The sequence below is a fragment of the Lutra lutra genome, chromosome 14 (genome assembly GCF_902655055.1).
Source record: "Lutra lutra chromosome 14, mLutLut1.2, whole genome shotgun sequence".
NCBI lineage: Eukaryota > Metazoa > Chordata > Mammalia > Carnivora > Mustelidae > Lutra > Lutra lutra.
The window spans coordinates 5,844,132-5,861,474 of record NC_062291.1 but is presented as its reverse complement, the minus strand read 5'-3'; the positions used below and the strand labels follow the sequence as shown (position 1 = coordinate 5,861,474).

The following is a 17,343-nucleotide window of genomic DNA, read 5'->3' as shown; positions in this document are numbered from 1 at the left end:
TCTCGTTTAGTACTCTGAATATATCATGCCAGCTCTTTCTGGCCTGCCAGGTCTCTGTGGATAAGTCTGCTGCCAATCTAATATTTTTACCATTGTACGTTACAGACTTCTTTTCCCGGGCTGCTTTCAGGATCTTCTCTTTGTCACTAAGACTTGTCAATTTTACTATTAGGTGATGGGGTGTGGACCTATTCTTATTGATCTTGAGGGGGGTTCTCTGAACCTCCTGGATTTTGATGCTTGTTCCCTTTGCCATATTCAGGAAATTCTCTCCAATAATTCTCTCCAACATACCTTCTGCTCCCCTCTCTGTTTCCTCTTCTTCTGGAATCCCAATTATTCTAATGTTGTTTCATCTTATGGTGTCACTTATCTCTCGAATTTTCCCCTCGTGATCCAGTAGCTGTTTGTTCCTCTTTTGCTCAGCTTCTTTATTCTCTGTCATTTGGTCTTCTAGATCGCTAATTCTTTCTTCTGCCTCATTTATCCTAGCCGTCAGAGCCTCCATTTTTGTTTGCACCTCATTAATAGCTTTTTTTATTTCAACTTGGTTAGATTTTAGTTCTTTTATTTCTCCAGAAAGGGCTTTTATATCTCCCGAGAGGGTTTCTCTAATATCTTCCATGCCTTTTTCGAGCCCGGCTAGAACCTTGAGAATTGTCATTCTGAACTCTGGATCTGACATATTACCAATGTCTGTATTGATTAGGTCCCTAGCCTTTGGTACTGCCTCTTGTTCTTTTTTTTGTGGTGAATTTTTCCGCCTTGTCATTTTGTCCAGATAAGAGTATATGAAGGAGCAAGTAAAATACTAAAAGGGTGGCAACAACCCCAGGAAAATATGCTTTAGCCAAATCAGAAGAGATCCCAAATTGTGGGGGGGAGAAAGGGGATAAAAAGAGGTTCAGAAAGAAAGAAAAAAAAAATAAAAAAAAAAACCAATAAAGAAAAAGTATAAAAAGGAAAAAAATATATATATATTAGATAAACTAGTTAAAAAATGTTAAAAAAGAAAAGGGTAAAAGTTAAAAAAATTTATCAGAAGAAGAAAAAAAATTGAAAAAGGAAAGAAAAAAAAATTAATTTAACTGCAAGGCTAAAGAATCATGGGGATAAAGCCATGAGTTCCGTGTTTTGCTTTCTTCTCCTCTGAAATTCCGCCGCTCTCCTTGCTATTGAAACTGCACTCCTCGGTAGGTGAACTTGGTCCTGGCTGGGTTTCCCGTTGATCTTCTGGGGGAGGGGCCTGTTGTAGTGATTCTCAAGCGTCTTTGCCCCAGGCGGAGTTGTACCGCCCTTACCCGGGGCCGCGCTGAGTAATCTGCTCGGGTTTGCTGGGTTTGCTTTCGGGAGCTTTTGTTCCCTGAGCGCTTTCCGTAGAGTCCGGAAGACGGGAATGAAGATGGCAGCCTCCCGGTGTCCGGCCCGGAGGAGCCGACAGCCCGGGGCCCCACTCCTCAGTGCGCCCCCAGAGAACAGCGCCCAATGACTCCCGTCACCCTGGCCTCTGGCCGTGCTCCGAGCTGACCGAGCCTGCGACCGGTTCAAGGCAACCCCGAGCTGAGAGTCACTCCTCGGCTCTGTCTCTGTAGCCGGCTTCCCCGTTCTAATACCTGTGAGCTCTGCGACACTCAGCCACCCTGATCCTTCTGCGACCCTGCGGGACCTGAGGCCACGCTGACTCTGCGTGGGCTTCACCCCAGTTAAGCCTCTGGAGCAATGTCCCTCAGCGGAACAGACTTTTAAAAGTCCTGATTTTGTGCTCCTTTGCTCCGCCGCTCGCCGGGAGCCGGCCCCTCCCCCCGCGGTCTATCTTCTCGTCGCTTTGGATTCACTTCTCCGCCAGTCCTACCTTTCAGATAGTGGTTGATTTTCTGTTTCTAGAATTGCTGTTCTTCTCTTCGATCTCCCGTTGGATTTGTAGGTGTTTGTAATCTTTAGATGAGCTATCTACCTGATCTCCCACTACCTGAAGTAGTCTCAGCTGCTACTTCTCCGCCATCTTGACTCCTCCCCCGCCCTTTTCATGACTTTTTTAATCCTTCCCTCCACTTTACCTTTCCTCCACACCCCAGACAAGCCCGTATGCTCTCCAACATCGCAGACTAGTTTGCATTTTCTAGAATTACACTCGGTGTTTGAACTTTATGGTAGCAAGATTTGACCATGATTCGGGGCTAAAATGCATTCAGGTGATCAGTCAGAGCCAACGATTCTTTTGTCTCTTTAAAACCATTGTTGCCTCCACTTCTCTAGCTTCAGTGTGCGAAATGGGGACTTCCCCCTCAGTGGTTTGCAGAGTATGGTTTCTAGACCAGCAACACCAGCTTCACCTGGATACTCTTTAGAAAACAAATCCTCCAGCTCTGTGCCAGGCCTGTTGAATCAGACTCAGGGAGGGGGGTCGCGTTTACCCTCTGTACTGACAAAGCCTCCAGAGGATTCTGCACCAGGCGCGGGTTTGTGAGCCACACTCTGTAGCGTGGACTTGCTTCCTGTGGTGGCCAGGTCCTCAGGGAGCACCCCATGTCAGGTGCACCTGCCAGGGCGTGGCTTACACTGGAGGAGCAAGGTGCCCTGTTGTTCTGGTCTGGACCAGTGGCATCCCTTGACAGCAGAAGTCAAACTCCATTAAAACTCCACTTCAGATATATAACCTTCCTTTGCAGTATCCAAGGTGAGCAGTAGCCTAGGATGTCGAGCAGGCTCCGTGTTTCCAGAACGCTGCTGTGCTTTGCTGAAGGAAGTGAGAACAGTCGTGTTAGCCGCGTTGAGGACCCGCTGTGTGTGCTGGTCATTCCCACGCGTGTTGTACTTGAGGTTGGGGCTCCCTGCTGCCATGCCATGAGAGCGCGACCGGAGCGGCACCCCCTCCCCGCCAGCTCCTGCGATGTCCAGGGTGTCTGCTTGCAGGACAGCCCGTGAATGACAGTGTCTTAGTCTGTGCCTATGAAGGACATCGTATAAGTGTGTGGTAGGAAGCAGTAATGTGAGGAAAAATGTTCCCAAGAACAAGTTTCAATAACTCGTCTTTACAACACTTAACAGGTTTAGCCTACTCCATTTTCTGGGATAGCACCAACCCTGGGACTTTAAAAAAAAATATGAGCAGATTTTTTTTAGTGATGGCAACTAGAGTGGCTTTTATAGCATTTAAAAAATAATCTATAACATCCTTTTGTTGTGTTTTTAAACTGGGTTTATCTTCTGTAGTATTCCATTAAATTTATGTTAAAATATATGAAATTACCCCCGAAATATATTAGCATATTTAAGAAAATGGTTCAAGTATTTAAACTACTGAGCTGGAAAACTAGATCTCTTACCTAAATTTTTCTTGGGAATCGAGGTGAAAGGTGTGATCTTGCTATAATAATACACCATGAATGAAAAAGAAATCCGTTCATGGCTTATTTTTGCTTAATTGGCTTTTAGAGATGGTAAAATACTCATTCTATCTGTTAACCATGTTCTGTCTTCCAAAACTTATTCTAGAAACTTTTGAGTAAATTTAATTTTTATAATAAACCCAAGGAGAGTCATAGGTTTTATTAGTTTTATTTCACAGAAGATGACGTAAACTTTCTTTTTTTGTTGTTTTTGAGGTTTTTGTTCTGTTTTATTTCTTTGAGTGTAGCTGATGCATAATGTTATGTTAGTTACAGCGCAGACCTAAGCTCTCTGAGAGGATAAGCCCTTGTCGCAGGGTCCCACAGCAAAGTAGCACAGGACTGGGCCTCAGACACGGGTCCGAGGCTCCAGAGCCTTTGGGCCCATACCCATTCCATCCTCCTGCTGCTTACCTTTTAGGCAATTTTCCTTTCTCAACTGAAATAACTAGACTTGTCTCTTAATGCATCTCCTCGAATCTCCTCTTCCTGTACAGTCCCTCTTCTGCATTGTACCCGGAGAAGTCTTTTTAAACTACTAATTTGGATCTACAGATGTTTCCTTTTCTTCGCTGAGCCTTCACTTTAACCTGAAGTGGCTTCCCCTAGCCTGTAGGGTCAGACAGGAATTCTCTGCATGGCCCGCTAAGTCCCCTGGGCTCTTCCCTGGGTGTCTGTGTCACCTCGACTCTGGCACTCCCTCCCACTCCTGTGCCCTGCTGCACGGGCATCCTTCTGTCCCCTGGAACGTGGCGTCCCCGTTCTCCAGAGGACCTTCAGCATGTTCTGCCTTCCTTGGGGAAGCCTTGCTGCCCTTCACCTGCTGTACTCTTCCTCAGCCTTCGTGCTCAGCCCGGTTGTCCTTCCTCAGGGGACTTTCTCTTATTCCCCAGACAGATGAGGGCACGGCCTCCTAGTGCGCACCCCGTTGTGCCATTTTATACTGCTCACTACCGCGGTCATCGAAACAGCTATGCCCAGGAGTATGCTTCTGCACACCTCCATGCTTCTAATTTGATATTGATAAGGTATGCTCCTGTAGCTGTTTCCTTCTTGAAACATCATCTTTGAAGGATTTTGTTAATGCTTTACAAACCTCAACTCTTGTTATTTCAGCAGGAGAAGACTGCTTTATGCCTGACTGGTTTGAAGCCAAGCTCGTTGCTATGATGGTCTTGCTGGCTGTAGATGTGGAAGGAATGAAGACGCAGTACAGGTAAGTGTTTCAAAACTTGGAAAGAAATCTTTTTTTTTTTTTTTTTTTTTTAAAAGCCTAATCAGATGTATGGTCCCTGTTCAGACTTTTCTATGATGGGTGTGGAATTGATCATAGTGTATGAAAGGGAGAAACCAGAGCACTGGCGGTATGCTAGAGAAATGTCTAAAATTAATAATAAATTGGTAGGAATAGGGACTTATTAGTCTTTTGAAGAAAGTTCAACTGTTAGAGAAAAACTATATATACTAATCACTGGTTTTATAAAAGAATATTTTTTTTAAAAGATTTTATTTATTTATTTGACAGAGATCACAAGTAGGCAGAGAAGCAGGCAGAGCGAGAGGGAGAAGCAGGCTCCCTGCTGAGCAGAGCCTGATGTGGGGCTCGATCCCAGGACCCTGAGACCATGACCTGAGCCGAAGGCAGAGGCTTAACCCACTTAGCCACCCAGGCGCCCCTTAAAAAGAATATTAAAAGAATAGGTTATAAGATTCTAGCATAAGATTAGGTAAAGAAATTCAGGAATTTGACCCTTTTGTAAAATGTATAATTTTTTTAATGTAATAAAGATAAAATTCAACCATAAATATTTCAAGAATGTGCACAGATCAGTTCTCACCAGAGTATAATTGTTGCAGGAAGCAGCGTCATTTGCTAGTGTATTTGCATACGTGGTTGATTTGATTAACATCAAATCTCTTCTGTAGACAGAATTTCAGTATGAAAGTTGATTATGTTGGTTTTTTATAAACCCTTAATTTCTTTTTATTTTTTGTTAGCATCTCATTTCCTTGACTAGTACACGTTTTTGTTTTTTTGTTTTTTTTTTTTGAATTATGATATCAGGGTCTCGGCACTTTAATTTACAAATAAATTGGGTATCGGATTTCCTTCCTACTTGTGCCTGGAGTCGAGTGTGATATGTTCTTCCCTGTGCTTCCTTCGCGAGCGCACAGAGAATCTACCAAGAAAGCCTAGACTGCGAGGTCAGCAAGGAGCCGGAGGGCAGATCTGCCCTAGTAGGCACCAGGTGTCCGCAGCGTCCGTGCGACCGAGTCTGTCCAATCACATCCAGTAGCTCCCCAGTTCCACGAGTTAGAGATGGAAAGTAATTTCTTCATGCTTTTGCAATGCTTGATTTGGGCATGTCTTTTAATACCTAGTGAAAAGAGGAGAACCCAGAATGTATTAAGGATATTCTTAGACCCTCTCCTGGACTCCCTTCTGAAGTTGGGCACCAATGCCTACATGCCCGTGCTGAGAGCCGACAGATGCCTCCAGTTGCTGTTGAAGCTACTGCACACTTGCATGTTGACAGGTTCCGGTGCCCGAGATGGTGAGGACACGCAGTTTCTGTCGGTGTCTTGCTTGGTGCATGGTTGGTGGTTAGAACGAGGAAATTCCTGACTTTTTTTTTTTTTTTTTAAAGATTTTATTTATTTATTTGTCAGAGAGAGAGAGAGCGAGCACAGGCAGACAGAGTGGCAGGCAGAGGCAGAGGGAGAAGCAGGCTCCCTACAGAACAAGGAGCCTGATGTGGGACTCTATCCCAGGATGCTGGGATCATGACCCCAGCCGAAGGCAGTGGCTTAACCCACTGAGCCACCCAGGCGTCCCAATTCCTGACCTTTTAAATCAAAGGATTCCCCCACACGTTCCGCAAACATTGACCGAGTGCCCCCTGGTGGTGCTGGGAAGACCGTGGCGCAGGCTCACGGAACTGGCGTCTAGCGTGTATGGTCGCTGGTTACTGTTGTTGTGGAATGAGATTTTATTTGCTTTTGTTTGTTTTTTTTTTTTTTTTTTTCATTTACGCTCACTCATTAATTTCCAGACGTGAAGCTGCTCCCTGTTTCATGTATGGTTAAGCAGGATCCATTTCTAATGGCCACTCTGCTAGACGTGCAGAGCGTAAGCTCAAACACAACAATGGTATCATTTCCCGACGACTTGTTTTCGAGTACGTTCGTCTCTGAGCCCCTCTTAAGTGGCATGTACTTCCTGCGGAAAGTGGAGTGGTGGAAGCATTGAGCTCTTTGTTCTCTCCTTAAACCGAGACTCATGTGCGACAGTAGCAGAAAACCACAGACACTAGAGACACTCTTCAGTGAAGAGACTTGACTCCCAATCCCGTCCCCCCGCTTCCACTTGGAATTCTAGAAACCTGCTGTTTGAGAACCCTAGGGAAGCATCAGTATTAGGCTTGCCCTGAGGATAACACTGATGGGATTCGATTTTAATATAGGCTTAGGAAATGTTCAAGCCAGTTTCCAGATTCTGATATTTTTAAAAATGGCAGTGGAACCCAATGCTGTACATGTAACAGTCACTTTTTGTAAGGTCTTCGTCGCCTTAAGGGCATAAATATGGGTTCATTTGACATGCTTTGACTATTTTTACTAGGGTTAGTGCTTTCAAGAGTAGGACTGGGTCATCAGTGCCCTTTGGAAAATTGTGATATTACACACACACACACACACACACACACACGAGTGTGTGATGGTTATACATACGTTATGATGCCAAATAATCAAATACACATGAACGTATTATGCAGCCTAAGAGCAAATTACCTGTTACTCCTCAGTTCCCTCCTTTTGCTTCCTTATTTTGACTTTTGTCTTTTTCACGTCCGTGCACTTTAAAAAATGGTTTTGCTTTATCTGTTGATATTCCTCAACAATGTAGTGTCTTGTTTTCCTGCTCTTGAGCTCTGTAGAAAACTTACTTCACTGTGGGAAGTCTTCTTTTCTCACTGTCACATGTTTCTAAGATTCATGCACGGCCTTTCTTCGACTTCCTTATTTTCCCTGTTGTATAATCTCCCTTTGCATGAAGACACCACATTTTCCCTGGTATTGGACTTGGTATTGTAATTCATTACTGTGACGGAGCGTGCTGCCATGAACACTTGTCTGCGTGTCTTCGGGGCCCGGGTGTGCATCTCTCCAGCACACGTGTTGATTCCTAGGGTCTGTGCGTATTCAGCTTTATAAGATAATGAAAATTGTTTTTCCAGCTTTCAGTTCCAAAGTATGTACACATGTTATTCTTAGCAGCAGCAAAACCCAAGAGTTCCTCTAGCACCTCACGCAGGCCTTTTTATGTCCCCAAATAAGAGCCAAGGACGGACCTGTTTTTGATAGCTGTTGGTGTTGGTGTGACTGGTAAACCATGTCACGCTTAATTATCTGTAAGAGTTCTTCATCCTGAAAGATGTCTTTCATGAGAGAAGAGGAAAAGAGTGACTAGTTATTTCCCTGTTATAAATGAGGAAGCAGTCTGGGAATTAATTACCAGTTCCAGGGTCAGTGAAGACATACCAGGTAAAGTCAGAAATACATTGAGGTTCAGCAGTATGCAGCTGTTTGGGGCAACTTTGCCTTGTTGTGTTTGAAATTCTTTCAATTTTCGGTATTTTATTATGGAAATTATTAAGTATATAGAAAAATGGAGAGATCATAATAAATCCCCATGTTCCCACAGCAGCTTCAACATCTTGTCTTACCTATGTCCTGCCGAGTACAACTATTGTCATTTTCCTTTGTCCTCCTTTTTTTCCTTAACCTATTAACCTTGGAACAGCGTGGGGGCACGTGGGGAGAAGAGCCGTGGGAGGAAGAGGCTGGGTGTGCGGAGTGTCTGTCCAGAGGCCTTTTCCCCCTGCTCTTCCCCTTAGCCTGCACCAGTTACTGTGCTGATCCTCAAGGTTTGAACTTATTTCCGTCTTAATTGGGGGTCACTGTGGAGAGCCTTTGAGCTGGGGCTGGGGAATTCGTTCAGCGAAGAAGTGCTGATAGTCTGTGTGCCAGGCACTGTGTTGAGCACTAGGGTGTCTGCGTGGAATGATAGAGGAGATCCCTGTCCTTGTCGAGATCGCCTGTACTGGGGGGGACAGGCATGCAGTGGGCAGAGGGATGGTGAGCAGGGACTATACAGTATATGGTAGTTGGACAGGTGTTGGGGGAAAACAAGGTAGGGAAGGGGCGGGACACGCTGGGTGGGGTGGGGGTGGAGGGTTACAGGTACACTGACTGGTGGAGGAAGACCTCGCTGTGAAGGGAACAGCCCGTCAAGCAAAGACTGCAACTGTTGAGGGGTCAGAGCCCTGCGCACACCCCCGGGAGAGCGCCCAGCGAGTGGGGGGTGCCCGCGGGGGAGCTGGCTGCCGGGGAGGAGTCAGGAGGCATCAAGGGAAGAATACTGGGACTTGAGCTTTGAGAGGGAAGTGGGGTCAGTTACATAGGACTCCCTCCCTGGGCCAGTTTAAGGTGTGGCTCTTACTAGGCGTTGGAGCTGGGGGTTGCTGAGCTCTGAGTTGAGTTGAGGACGGTCCCCCGGCCCTGGTGTTGAGAGAGCACCAGCCGGACGGGAGCCTGGCCGGAGCCGGGCCGTGGAGACGCGCTCCTAGGCCTGCACGACTACTAGCCATGGGTGCGCTGAGTGGTGCTAGGACTTTGTGTTTGGACGGTTCAGCCAGCAGGACTTGCTGATGGGTTTGGATGTGGGCTTTGAGGACAAGAGAGAACCCAGAGGTCACTCAGCTGTTGGAGAAGGTGGACAGATGGGAATTGCCTTTAACGGAGGCTAGAAGGACTGGAGTCGGAGAAGGTTTTGGGGTAAAGATGGGCAGTTCAGCTTCGGGGAGATGAAGTGCAGGGCACCCGTTAGGTGTTCTGGTAGAGCCAGTGAGCCGGTTTGGCCCTCTGAGTCTGGAGCTCAGGGAGAAGCATGGATTGGAAATACAGATTTGGGGGTCCTAGCCTAGCAATGGTATTTAAAGCCACAACTCTGGATGAGAACACCAAGGGAGCCAGTGTAGATGGAGAAGAGATCCAGGTGCGTGGGGAGCACCCATGTCTAGGGGGTTGGGGAGGAACTGGCGGAGGACACTCGGGAGGAATTCACTACAGCACGAGAAGAGAGAAACCGGGAGAATGTGCTGTTCTGGAAGCCAGATGGAAGGAGTGGTAATGGCACCAGACACTGCTGGTGAGCTGAGAGTGACCGTTGGTTTTGGCAACATGGAAATGGGGGGTCACCTTGACAGAACGTTTTGGGTGGTGGGGGGCAGCTCAGGGGTGGCAAGGAGGTTTGGAGTCTGGGCAGATCTTTCAAGGGGTGTTGTGTGTGGGGGAGCAGAGACGGGACTGCTGCTGTGGGACGGGAGAAGTTTTATTTCCTTTGGGGGAGAAAATAGCAGTGTTTTGTGCCGATAGAAACGATTTGGTAGAGGGGAGTTTTGAAGATGTGAGGAGGGGACGTCTGCTTCCAGTGGCTGAGAGGAGGCGAAAGTGCTTGGGGTCCGGGGTACCGGCAGAGGGGCTGCCTTCAACGGGGTGCTGAGGGGGCCACGTGTGGGTGGGTGGGCAGAGGCCAGTGCGGCAGCAGCCATCCCCTTCTAACTGTGGTGTTTTCTGAGCGAAAGAGGGAGCTGAGGGAGTGGGGAGCACATTCGCCTGGGAAGGACGATTAGTGGGCGGACTGGGGAGCTGTCGCAGGCTTGTGGGGGAGCCCGAGGGTGCGCATGGAGCCGGGGTGAGAGCAGGCCTGTGGCCGTTCGCCTCCAGCCCGATCTGTGAATCTAATAGGCTCCGACTCGGGTTGTGATGCCTTTTGGTGCATCCATGAGACGCATAAATGAGGAACTTTCATGAAATGCTGTTCTGTCCTTTTTTCAAACCTCAGAATAACTGTGTGCTGCTTATTTTTATGTTTGTGGAAATGCTCCTCTGGTGGCCTTACCGTGTCCACTTGACCTTTCCTTCCCGAGGTAGCTTTTATTTTTTTAAACTGTGGCAAAATACATGTAACCTGAAATGGACACTTGACCCATTTCTAAGTGTCCAGTTGGTGCCGTTCCTGTTGTACATTCGCATCATCGCCATCCGTCCCCAGAATTTCTTGTCGTGCCAGACTGAGCCCCTGTACCTGCCGGGTGCTGGCTGGTCCTCATCCCCTGTGTTTCCCCAGCCCCTGGCGACCCCTTTGAACTTTCTGTCGCTGTGAATCGACTGTTCTAGGGACCTCAGATCCGTGCGGTCATGTGTGTTTGTCGCCTCACACTGGGCTTATGTCACAAACTGTCATGTCTTCACGGTTCATCCACACTGGAGAGTGGGTCAGACTTGGCTTCCTTTTTGCGGCGAATACCCCATGGTACGTGTAAGTTTGCACAGTCACCGTCAGGGACTCGGGCTGCTTCCACTTTTTGGCCGTGTGAGTAAGTCTGCTTTTTTTTTTTTTTTTAATATTTATTTATTTACTTATTTGACAGAGATGACAAGTAGTCAGAGAGGCAGAGAGAGAGGAGGAAGAGGAGGAAGCAGGCTCCCCGCTGAGCAGAGAGCCCGACTCGGGGCTCGATCCCAGGACCCTGAGATCATGACCTGGGCCGAAGGCAGAGGCTTAACCCACTGAGCCACCCAGGCACCCCAGTAAGGCTGCTTTTGAACATCAAATGTACAAACAGCTCCTCACATCCCTGCCTTTAGTTCTCCTTTTGGTTATGTACCTAGAAGTGGAGTGGCTGGATCCCATGGTAATTCTGTGTTTAACGTTTTTGAAGAACCGCCATACTGTCTCCTTAGTGGCCACGCAGTTCCACGTTCCAGTTAGCGTCCAGTTGGTGCGCGGGTCCAGGTTCTCCGTGTGCTCGCTCGCTTGTCCGTCTATTGGTCGTGGCTGTCCTGATGGGTGTGAGGCGGGATCTCATTGTGGTTTTGACTGAGGAGACCGCTTTTGACCAATTTTGGTACCACTTTCGGGATTCTGGGCAACCAGAATCCAGAACCGGTTGCCATGGTTGATTATATGAGACAGAGAGTGGGAAGCAAAAACGTATACCCGCTTCTGGTTGAAGTTGTCTGCACAGTTTGTGTGTTATGAGGAGCTGCTCAGTCGGAGGAGGTGGCAGTGACTGCAGGCCTGGGGGAGTCTTCTGTGGGCTGCTGACGGGAAGCACCGTGAGAGCAAGGATGATGGGAACAGCCCCTGTGTTTCTTCATGTCCCGTCATTCTGCGTCCTGCGAGCCCTCGGCTTTCCCTTGGAGCCTCAGGTTAACTTTGTTTTCACTTCTTTGTACGATCACCAGGTGTGTACAGGAGAAAGAGGAGACGGACAGTCTGGAAGGCAGAGAATTCTGTTCTTAGTGTGTTCGTGGGTTATGATGCTTACTTTTAGAGTAAAAAGTTTTACCTTTCAGGGCGCCTGGGTGGCTCAGTGGGTTAAGCCTCTGCCTTCGGCTCAGGTCATGATCTCAGGGTCCTGGGATCGAGCCCCGCATTGGGCTCTCTGCACGGCGGGGAGCCTGCTTCTCTGTCTCCTGCTCCCCTGGCTTAGACTCGTTCTTTCTCTCTTTCTCACTCTCTCTGTCAAATAAATAAATAACATCTTAAAGAAAATAAATAAATAACATCTTAAAGAAAATGTTTACTTTTCAACCATTTACTTGTGGCTTCTTGACCTGACAAGTGATTTTTTACCTACTTCAGAGGCCACATAGGAGTGTCTCTACAGTAAGTAACTTGAAAATTTTAAATTCTGTAATTTTGAATCCTATGTGATCTTTTAAAAAAATGAACATTTCTAAGTGATAGATATCACACTTTGCAAAGTGTCCACATTTTTTACCTATTTTAAAATTGAGTTCTTTGTTTTCATGCACTTGGATGAAATAGATACAATGAGAATTCATGATACAGTCTGGATACAAGTCCTTTGTTGGATATGGGATGTACAAATATTTTCTCCCGGTCTAGCTTGGCTTTTCAGTTTAAGTGTCTCTTGTAGAGCAAAAGTTTTCATTTTGGTGAAGTCCGGTTTGCCTTTTTCTTTAGTTTTATTGATTATGCATTAGGTATCCTATTTAGGAAACCTTTGCCTTAACCCCAAGTAACATAGGCTTTTCTCTTATTTTCTCCTAAATATTTTTATTTTTGGATTTATGATACATTTTGAGTTAATTTTTAAGGTGTAAAGTTTAGGTTGAGGTTTTGTTTTTTTGTTTGTTTTGCCTGTGGATATCCAGTTTTTCAGCATTATTTTGTTGTTGAGACTATCCTCTCTCTGTAGTTTTGTACTGTTGCAAAAAAAACAAAACAAAAAACATTTAATTAGGTGTGGCAGAAATAATCCAAAATAGTTCGATGGATGAATGGATAAATGATGGGATGTAGCTATATTTGGCCATGAAAAGGAATGAATTACTGATACATGCCACAACATGGACGGACTTTGGAAACAGCTTAAGTGAAAGAAACCAGTCACAAAAGACCATATATTATATGATTCCATTTATATGACGCGTCCAGAAGAGGCAGATCTGAGACCGAGAAAGGATTAGTGATTGTGTAGGGCAGGGAGGGGGCGTAGGCTTGTGAGGGTGATGCTCAGAGGGGATGGGGTTTCTCTCTGTGGTGACCAAAGTGTTCTAAAAAGTGGGCTCTGGTGACAGCTGCACATATCTGTGACTGTCCTAGATACCATTGAATTAAATGCTTTTAATGGGTGAAGTATGTCACGTGAATTATATCAGTAACATTGTTTAAAAAATAACTGGCCGTATTTGTGTGGCTCTACTTCTGGGCTCTCTTCTATTCTGTTGATTTATATGTTGATGCCTTGGCCAGCACCACCCTGTTTTGGTTACTGTAGATTTACAATAACTCTTTAAATGGGTAGGATGCTTCTTTCAAATTCTTATTTCTGGATATTCTAGTTCTTTTGCCTTTCCATATAAACTTTATAATCAGCTTGTATTTACAAGAAACAAAAATCCTGCTGGAATTTTGACTGAAATCACATTAAATCTATAGATTAATCTATGGAGAATTGCCTTTATTATACTGAGACTTTTGATCATGAACATAGTGTGTCTCTCAGTTTACATACGGTGTCTTTTATTTTTTTCATCAGAGCTTTTTAGTTTTCAGCATATAGATCCTGTACAGGTTTTGTTAGATTTGTGCCCAAGTATGTGATAAATTTTTTAAAAATTTTGGTTTTCAGTTGTGTATGGCCAGTATACAGAAATGTGATTGATTTTCATGTGTTGACCTTGTATCCTCTGACCTCGCTGAAGCTCTTGTTATGAGGGGTTTTTTGTTTTGTTTGTTTATTTGTTCATTTGTTTTAAATAGAATCCTTGGGATCTTTCTTTAGAGATGGAATATTTATATTTCTAGAATTGTCCATGATAATCCCTTCTCCTTTTAATGTGTGCAGCATCGGGGGTCTGTGATAATTCGTATCCTCTCTCTCTCTGCCTCTCTTTTTTTTTTTTTTTAAAGATTTATTTATTTATCTGACAGAGATCACAAGCAGGCAGAGAGGCAGGCAGAGAGAGGAGGAAGCAGGCTCCTCGCCGAGCAGAGAGCCCGATGCGGGGCTTGATCCCAGGATCCTGAGGTCATGACCCGAGCCGAAGGCAGCGGCTTAACCCACTGAGCCACCCAGGCGCCCCGCAGAGCGCCCGATGCGGGGCTCGATCCCAGGATCCTGAGATCATGACCCGAGCCGAAGGCAGCGGCTTAACCCACTGAGCCACCCAGGCGCCCCTATCTCTGCCTCTCTTAAGACCAGCTAGTGGTTCATGAATTTTACTGACCTTTTCAAAATACCAGCTTTTGGTTTTCATTGATTTTTTTTTTTTTTTTTCAGTTTCATTGATTTCTGTCTTTGTTTGCTTCTGTCTGCTTTGCTTTTGGTTTATTTTGCCTTTCTAATGAAGTTAAGGGGGAAGTTTAGGTTGTTGATTTTAGATCTTCTTTTTGAAAATGACCTGTAGTGCTATAAATTTTTTAAGTTTTGCTTTAATTTAATCCCAAAACTTTTGATATGTTGTATTTTAGTTCAAAGTATTTTCTAACTTTTCTTGAGGTACTCTCTTTTACTCTCGAATTATTTAGAAGTGTGTTTAGAGATTTCCTTCTTATCTTTCTGTTGTTATTTTTCATTCGACTCTAGTTAGCATACTTTGTAGAGTTTCAGGTTTTGAAACTTCATTAAGGGTTATTTATGATCAAGTGTATACTGTTCCATGCGCATTCGCAAACACCTTGTACTCTGTAGTTGGGTCGAGTGTCCTATAAATACCAGATCCAAGATTTTCATGGTATTTTTCAGTTTTATGTCCTTGCTGTTTTTTGTTTACTCTGTTACTAAGAGAGGAGTGTTGAAGTCTCTAGCTCTGAGTTTGGGTTTATCTCTTTCTCTTTCTATTTTTATTATTTGGCTTCCTGTCCTGCAGTTCTGTTGTTAGGTGCCTGTGTGTTTAGGATAGTGCGTTTTCTTGTTGAGTTGACTTTCCTTTTTATGCAGTATCCCTTTTTATCCCGGTTATTTCTTCTACTCCGAAGTCTGCTTTGTCTGGTAGTAACGTAACCACTCTCACTTTGTTTTTTTTTTTGTTTTGTTTTGTTTTTTGTGTTTTTTTTTTAAAGATTTTATTTATTTGACAGAGAGAGATCACAAGTAGACAGAAAGGCAGGCAGAGAGAGAGAGAGAGAGGGAAGCAGGCTCCCTGCTGAGCAGAGAGCCCGATGCGGGACTCGATCCCAGGACCCTGAGATCATGACCTGAGCCGAAGGCAGCGGCTTAACCCACTGAGCCACCCAGGCGCCCCTCTCACTTTGTTTTGATTAGAGTTTGCATAGTAGTATTTCCTAGCTTTTTACTTTTATTCTATTTAGATTGTTGTATTTGAAGCAAATTTCTGATAGCATAACTGGGTCATGATTTTTTACTATTTGCATTTAATATAATTACGTATATGTTTTGATTCCAGTCTTTTTTTTAATTCAATTTATTCCCTTTGTTTTTCATTTCTGTCTTTCCCTCTCTTGGCTTGTTTTGGGCAGTTTGAACGTTATTTTGTATTCCATTTTCTTTAAATAAAGATTTATTTACTTATTTATTTTTCAGAGAGAGAGAGAGACAGAGATCACAAGTAGAGAGGCAGGCAGGGGTGGGGGGGGAACAGGATCCCTGCTGAGCAGAGAGCCCGATGTGGGGCTCGATCCCGGGACCCTTAGATCATGACCCGAGTCAAAGGCAGAGGCCCAACCCACTGAGCCACCCAGGAGCCCCAACTGTATTCCATTTTAATTTACCTATTGTGTTTTTTACTAAATATCTAATACTCTGTGTGTGTGTGTGTTTGCGATTGCTTTAGGGACCACAGTATGCACACCTAACTTTTCAATCTGTTTAGAATTAATGTTTTACCACTTGAAATGAATGTAGAAATTTTACCACCGTATGGACTCCTTTGCCCAAACCTTTAACCCCCGGTATTATAGTTGTCTTATATCTACGTTTGTTGAAAACTACCAACGTTATAATTGTTGCTTTCAACCATCAAAGAGATTTTAAAAATCACAAGAGAAGAACCTATTGTATTTGCCTAGATGTTTGCAGTTTCTTTTCCTTTTCTTTCATCCCTGACGTCCCCTGTTTTCCCGGGGCACCTATGCCTTTCGTTTGAAGAGCAGCTTTTACCATTTCTTTTGGAACAGGTTTGCTGACAGTGAATTTTCTTAGTTTTCCTTCATCTGAGAATGTCTTTATTTCACCTGAGGATTATTTTCACTGGATATAAAATTCTGGTTTGACGGGTCTTTTCTTTCAGCAATTTAAACGTATTCCATTCGCTTCTGGCTGCCGTGGTTTCTCATTAGAATTGTGTAGTCATTCAGTGTGTTCTCCACCTATGTGATGTGCTGTTTTCCTCTGCTTCCAAGCTTGTTTCTTTGTGTTTAGTTTTCAGCAGTTTGGTTACACTATGTCATGCTGCATATAATTTATTTTGTTGATGTGTTTTTAAGTTCACTGACTCCTTTCCTGCTTCTCCTTTCTGTTGCAGTTTCCATCTGGTGAGTTATTAAAATTTCAGTCCTTATAGTTTCCAGTTACAAAATTCCCATTTGGTTTTTGTGTGTACCTTACATTTCTTTGCTGAGCCTTTGTTTTCCTGTATGTTCCGAGAGGGTGTGTTGATTGATTGCTGACGCACTTTTACCATTAGCTGTTTGGAATCAGGTTTTTCTGGGGTTGGCATCCTCTCGCTGTTGGCGTTGGCCCGCTGTCTTTCCCCTTGCGAGCTAAGAATTTTCTGATGCTCCACGTGCCCAGTTATTTTGGATTGAATCCTAGATATTTTGAATTCTATGTCATGAGACTCTGGGTCATGTTTATATCCCGTGGAGAAGTTGATTCTCTTGTGTAACAGACGCTCAGCTTAGGGTTAGGCCTTCATCCCCGACGTCCCAGCTCCTGTGCATGTTGCTTCCAGTGTTAGCGTGCGGGGCTGTCTTGACCCACACCACCTGTCATCCCTCCGGGGGCCAGCGTGCGGCCTGGGCCGCTGTCTCCCTTCGATCAGTTCGGAAAGTCTTTGGGCTGCTTCCTGCTGGCATGTCCAGGCATACCAGCTTGCAGGGAGCCCGGTGCTTGACAAACCATGTTCTGGGGCCCTTTTCCCAAGCGTCTGCCCCTCTGGAACCTCTTAAGAGCTCATTGTCTGCTTTTCTGGGGTTCCCCCTTTTCCACTGTCTGATCAGAAAGTTGGGGCCCATTGTGCTGCCCACTTCTGTGCTGCCCTGCGCGGGGTGTCAGTCTGCAGAGGGCCTGGACGGATGCGCTGCTGTTGGGAGTTATGCTCTCTGAACCTGTCGGCTGCTTTGTACCTTTTACGGTCTCTGCGTAGACGCTCGGATCTTCTGTCTAGTTTTATA

The 17,343-nt window shown here is 45.1% G+C and overlaps 1 protein-coding gene across 5 annotated transcripts in view; it reads left to right on the top strand.

Moving 5' to 3' along the window:
• TARBP1 (TAR (HIV-1) RNA binding protein 1) overlaps positions 1-17,343 on the top strand; it is a 92,915-nt gene that overhangs the window by 30,276 nt on the left and 45,296 nt on the right. For 4 of the 5 annotated variants that reach the window (XM_047701327.1, XM_047701326.1, XM_047701324.1 and 1 more), the window contains 2 exons: positions 4,506-4,605; positions 5,772-5,944. In XM_047701327.1, coding sequence (XP_047557283.1) covers positions 4,506-4,605; positions 5,772-5,944 — 273 coding nt within the window. The remainder of the gene's footprint in view (positions 1-4,505; positions 4,606-5,771; positions 5,945-17,343) is intronic. The other variant, XM_047701325.1, reaches the window with a different exon arrangement.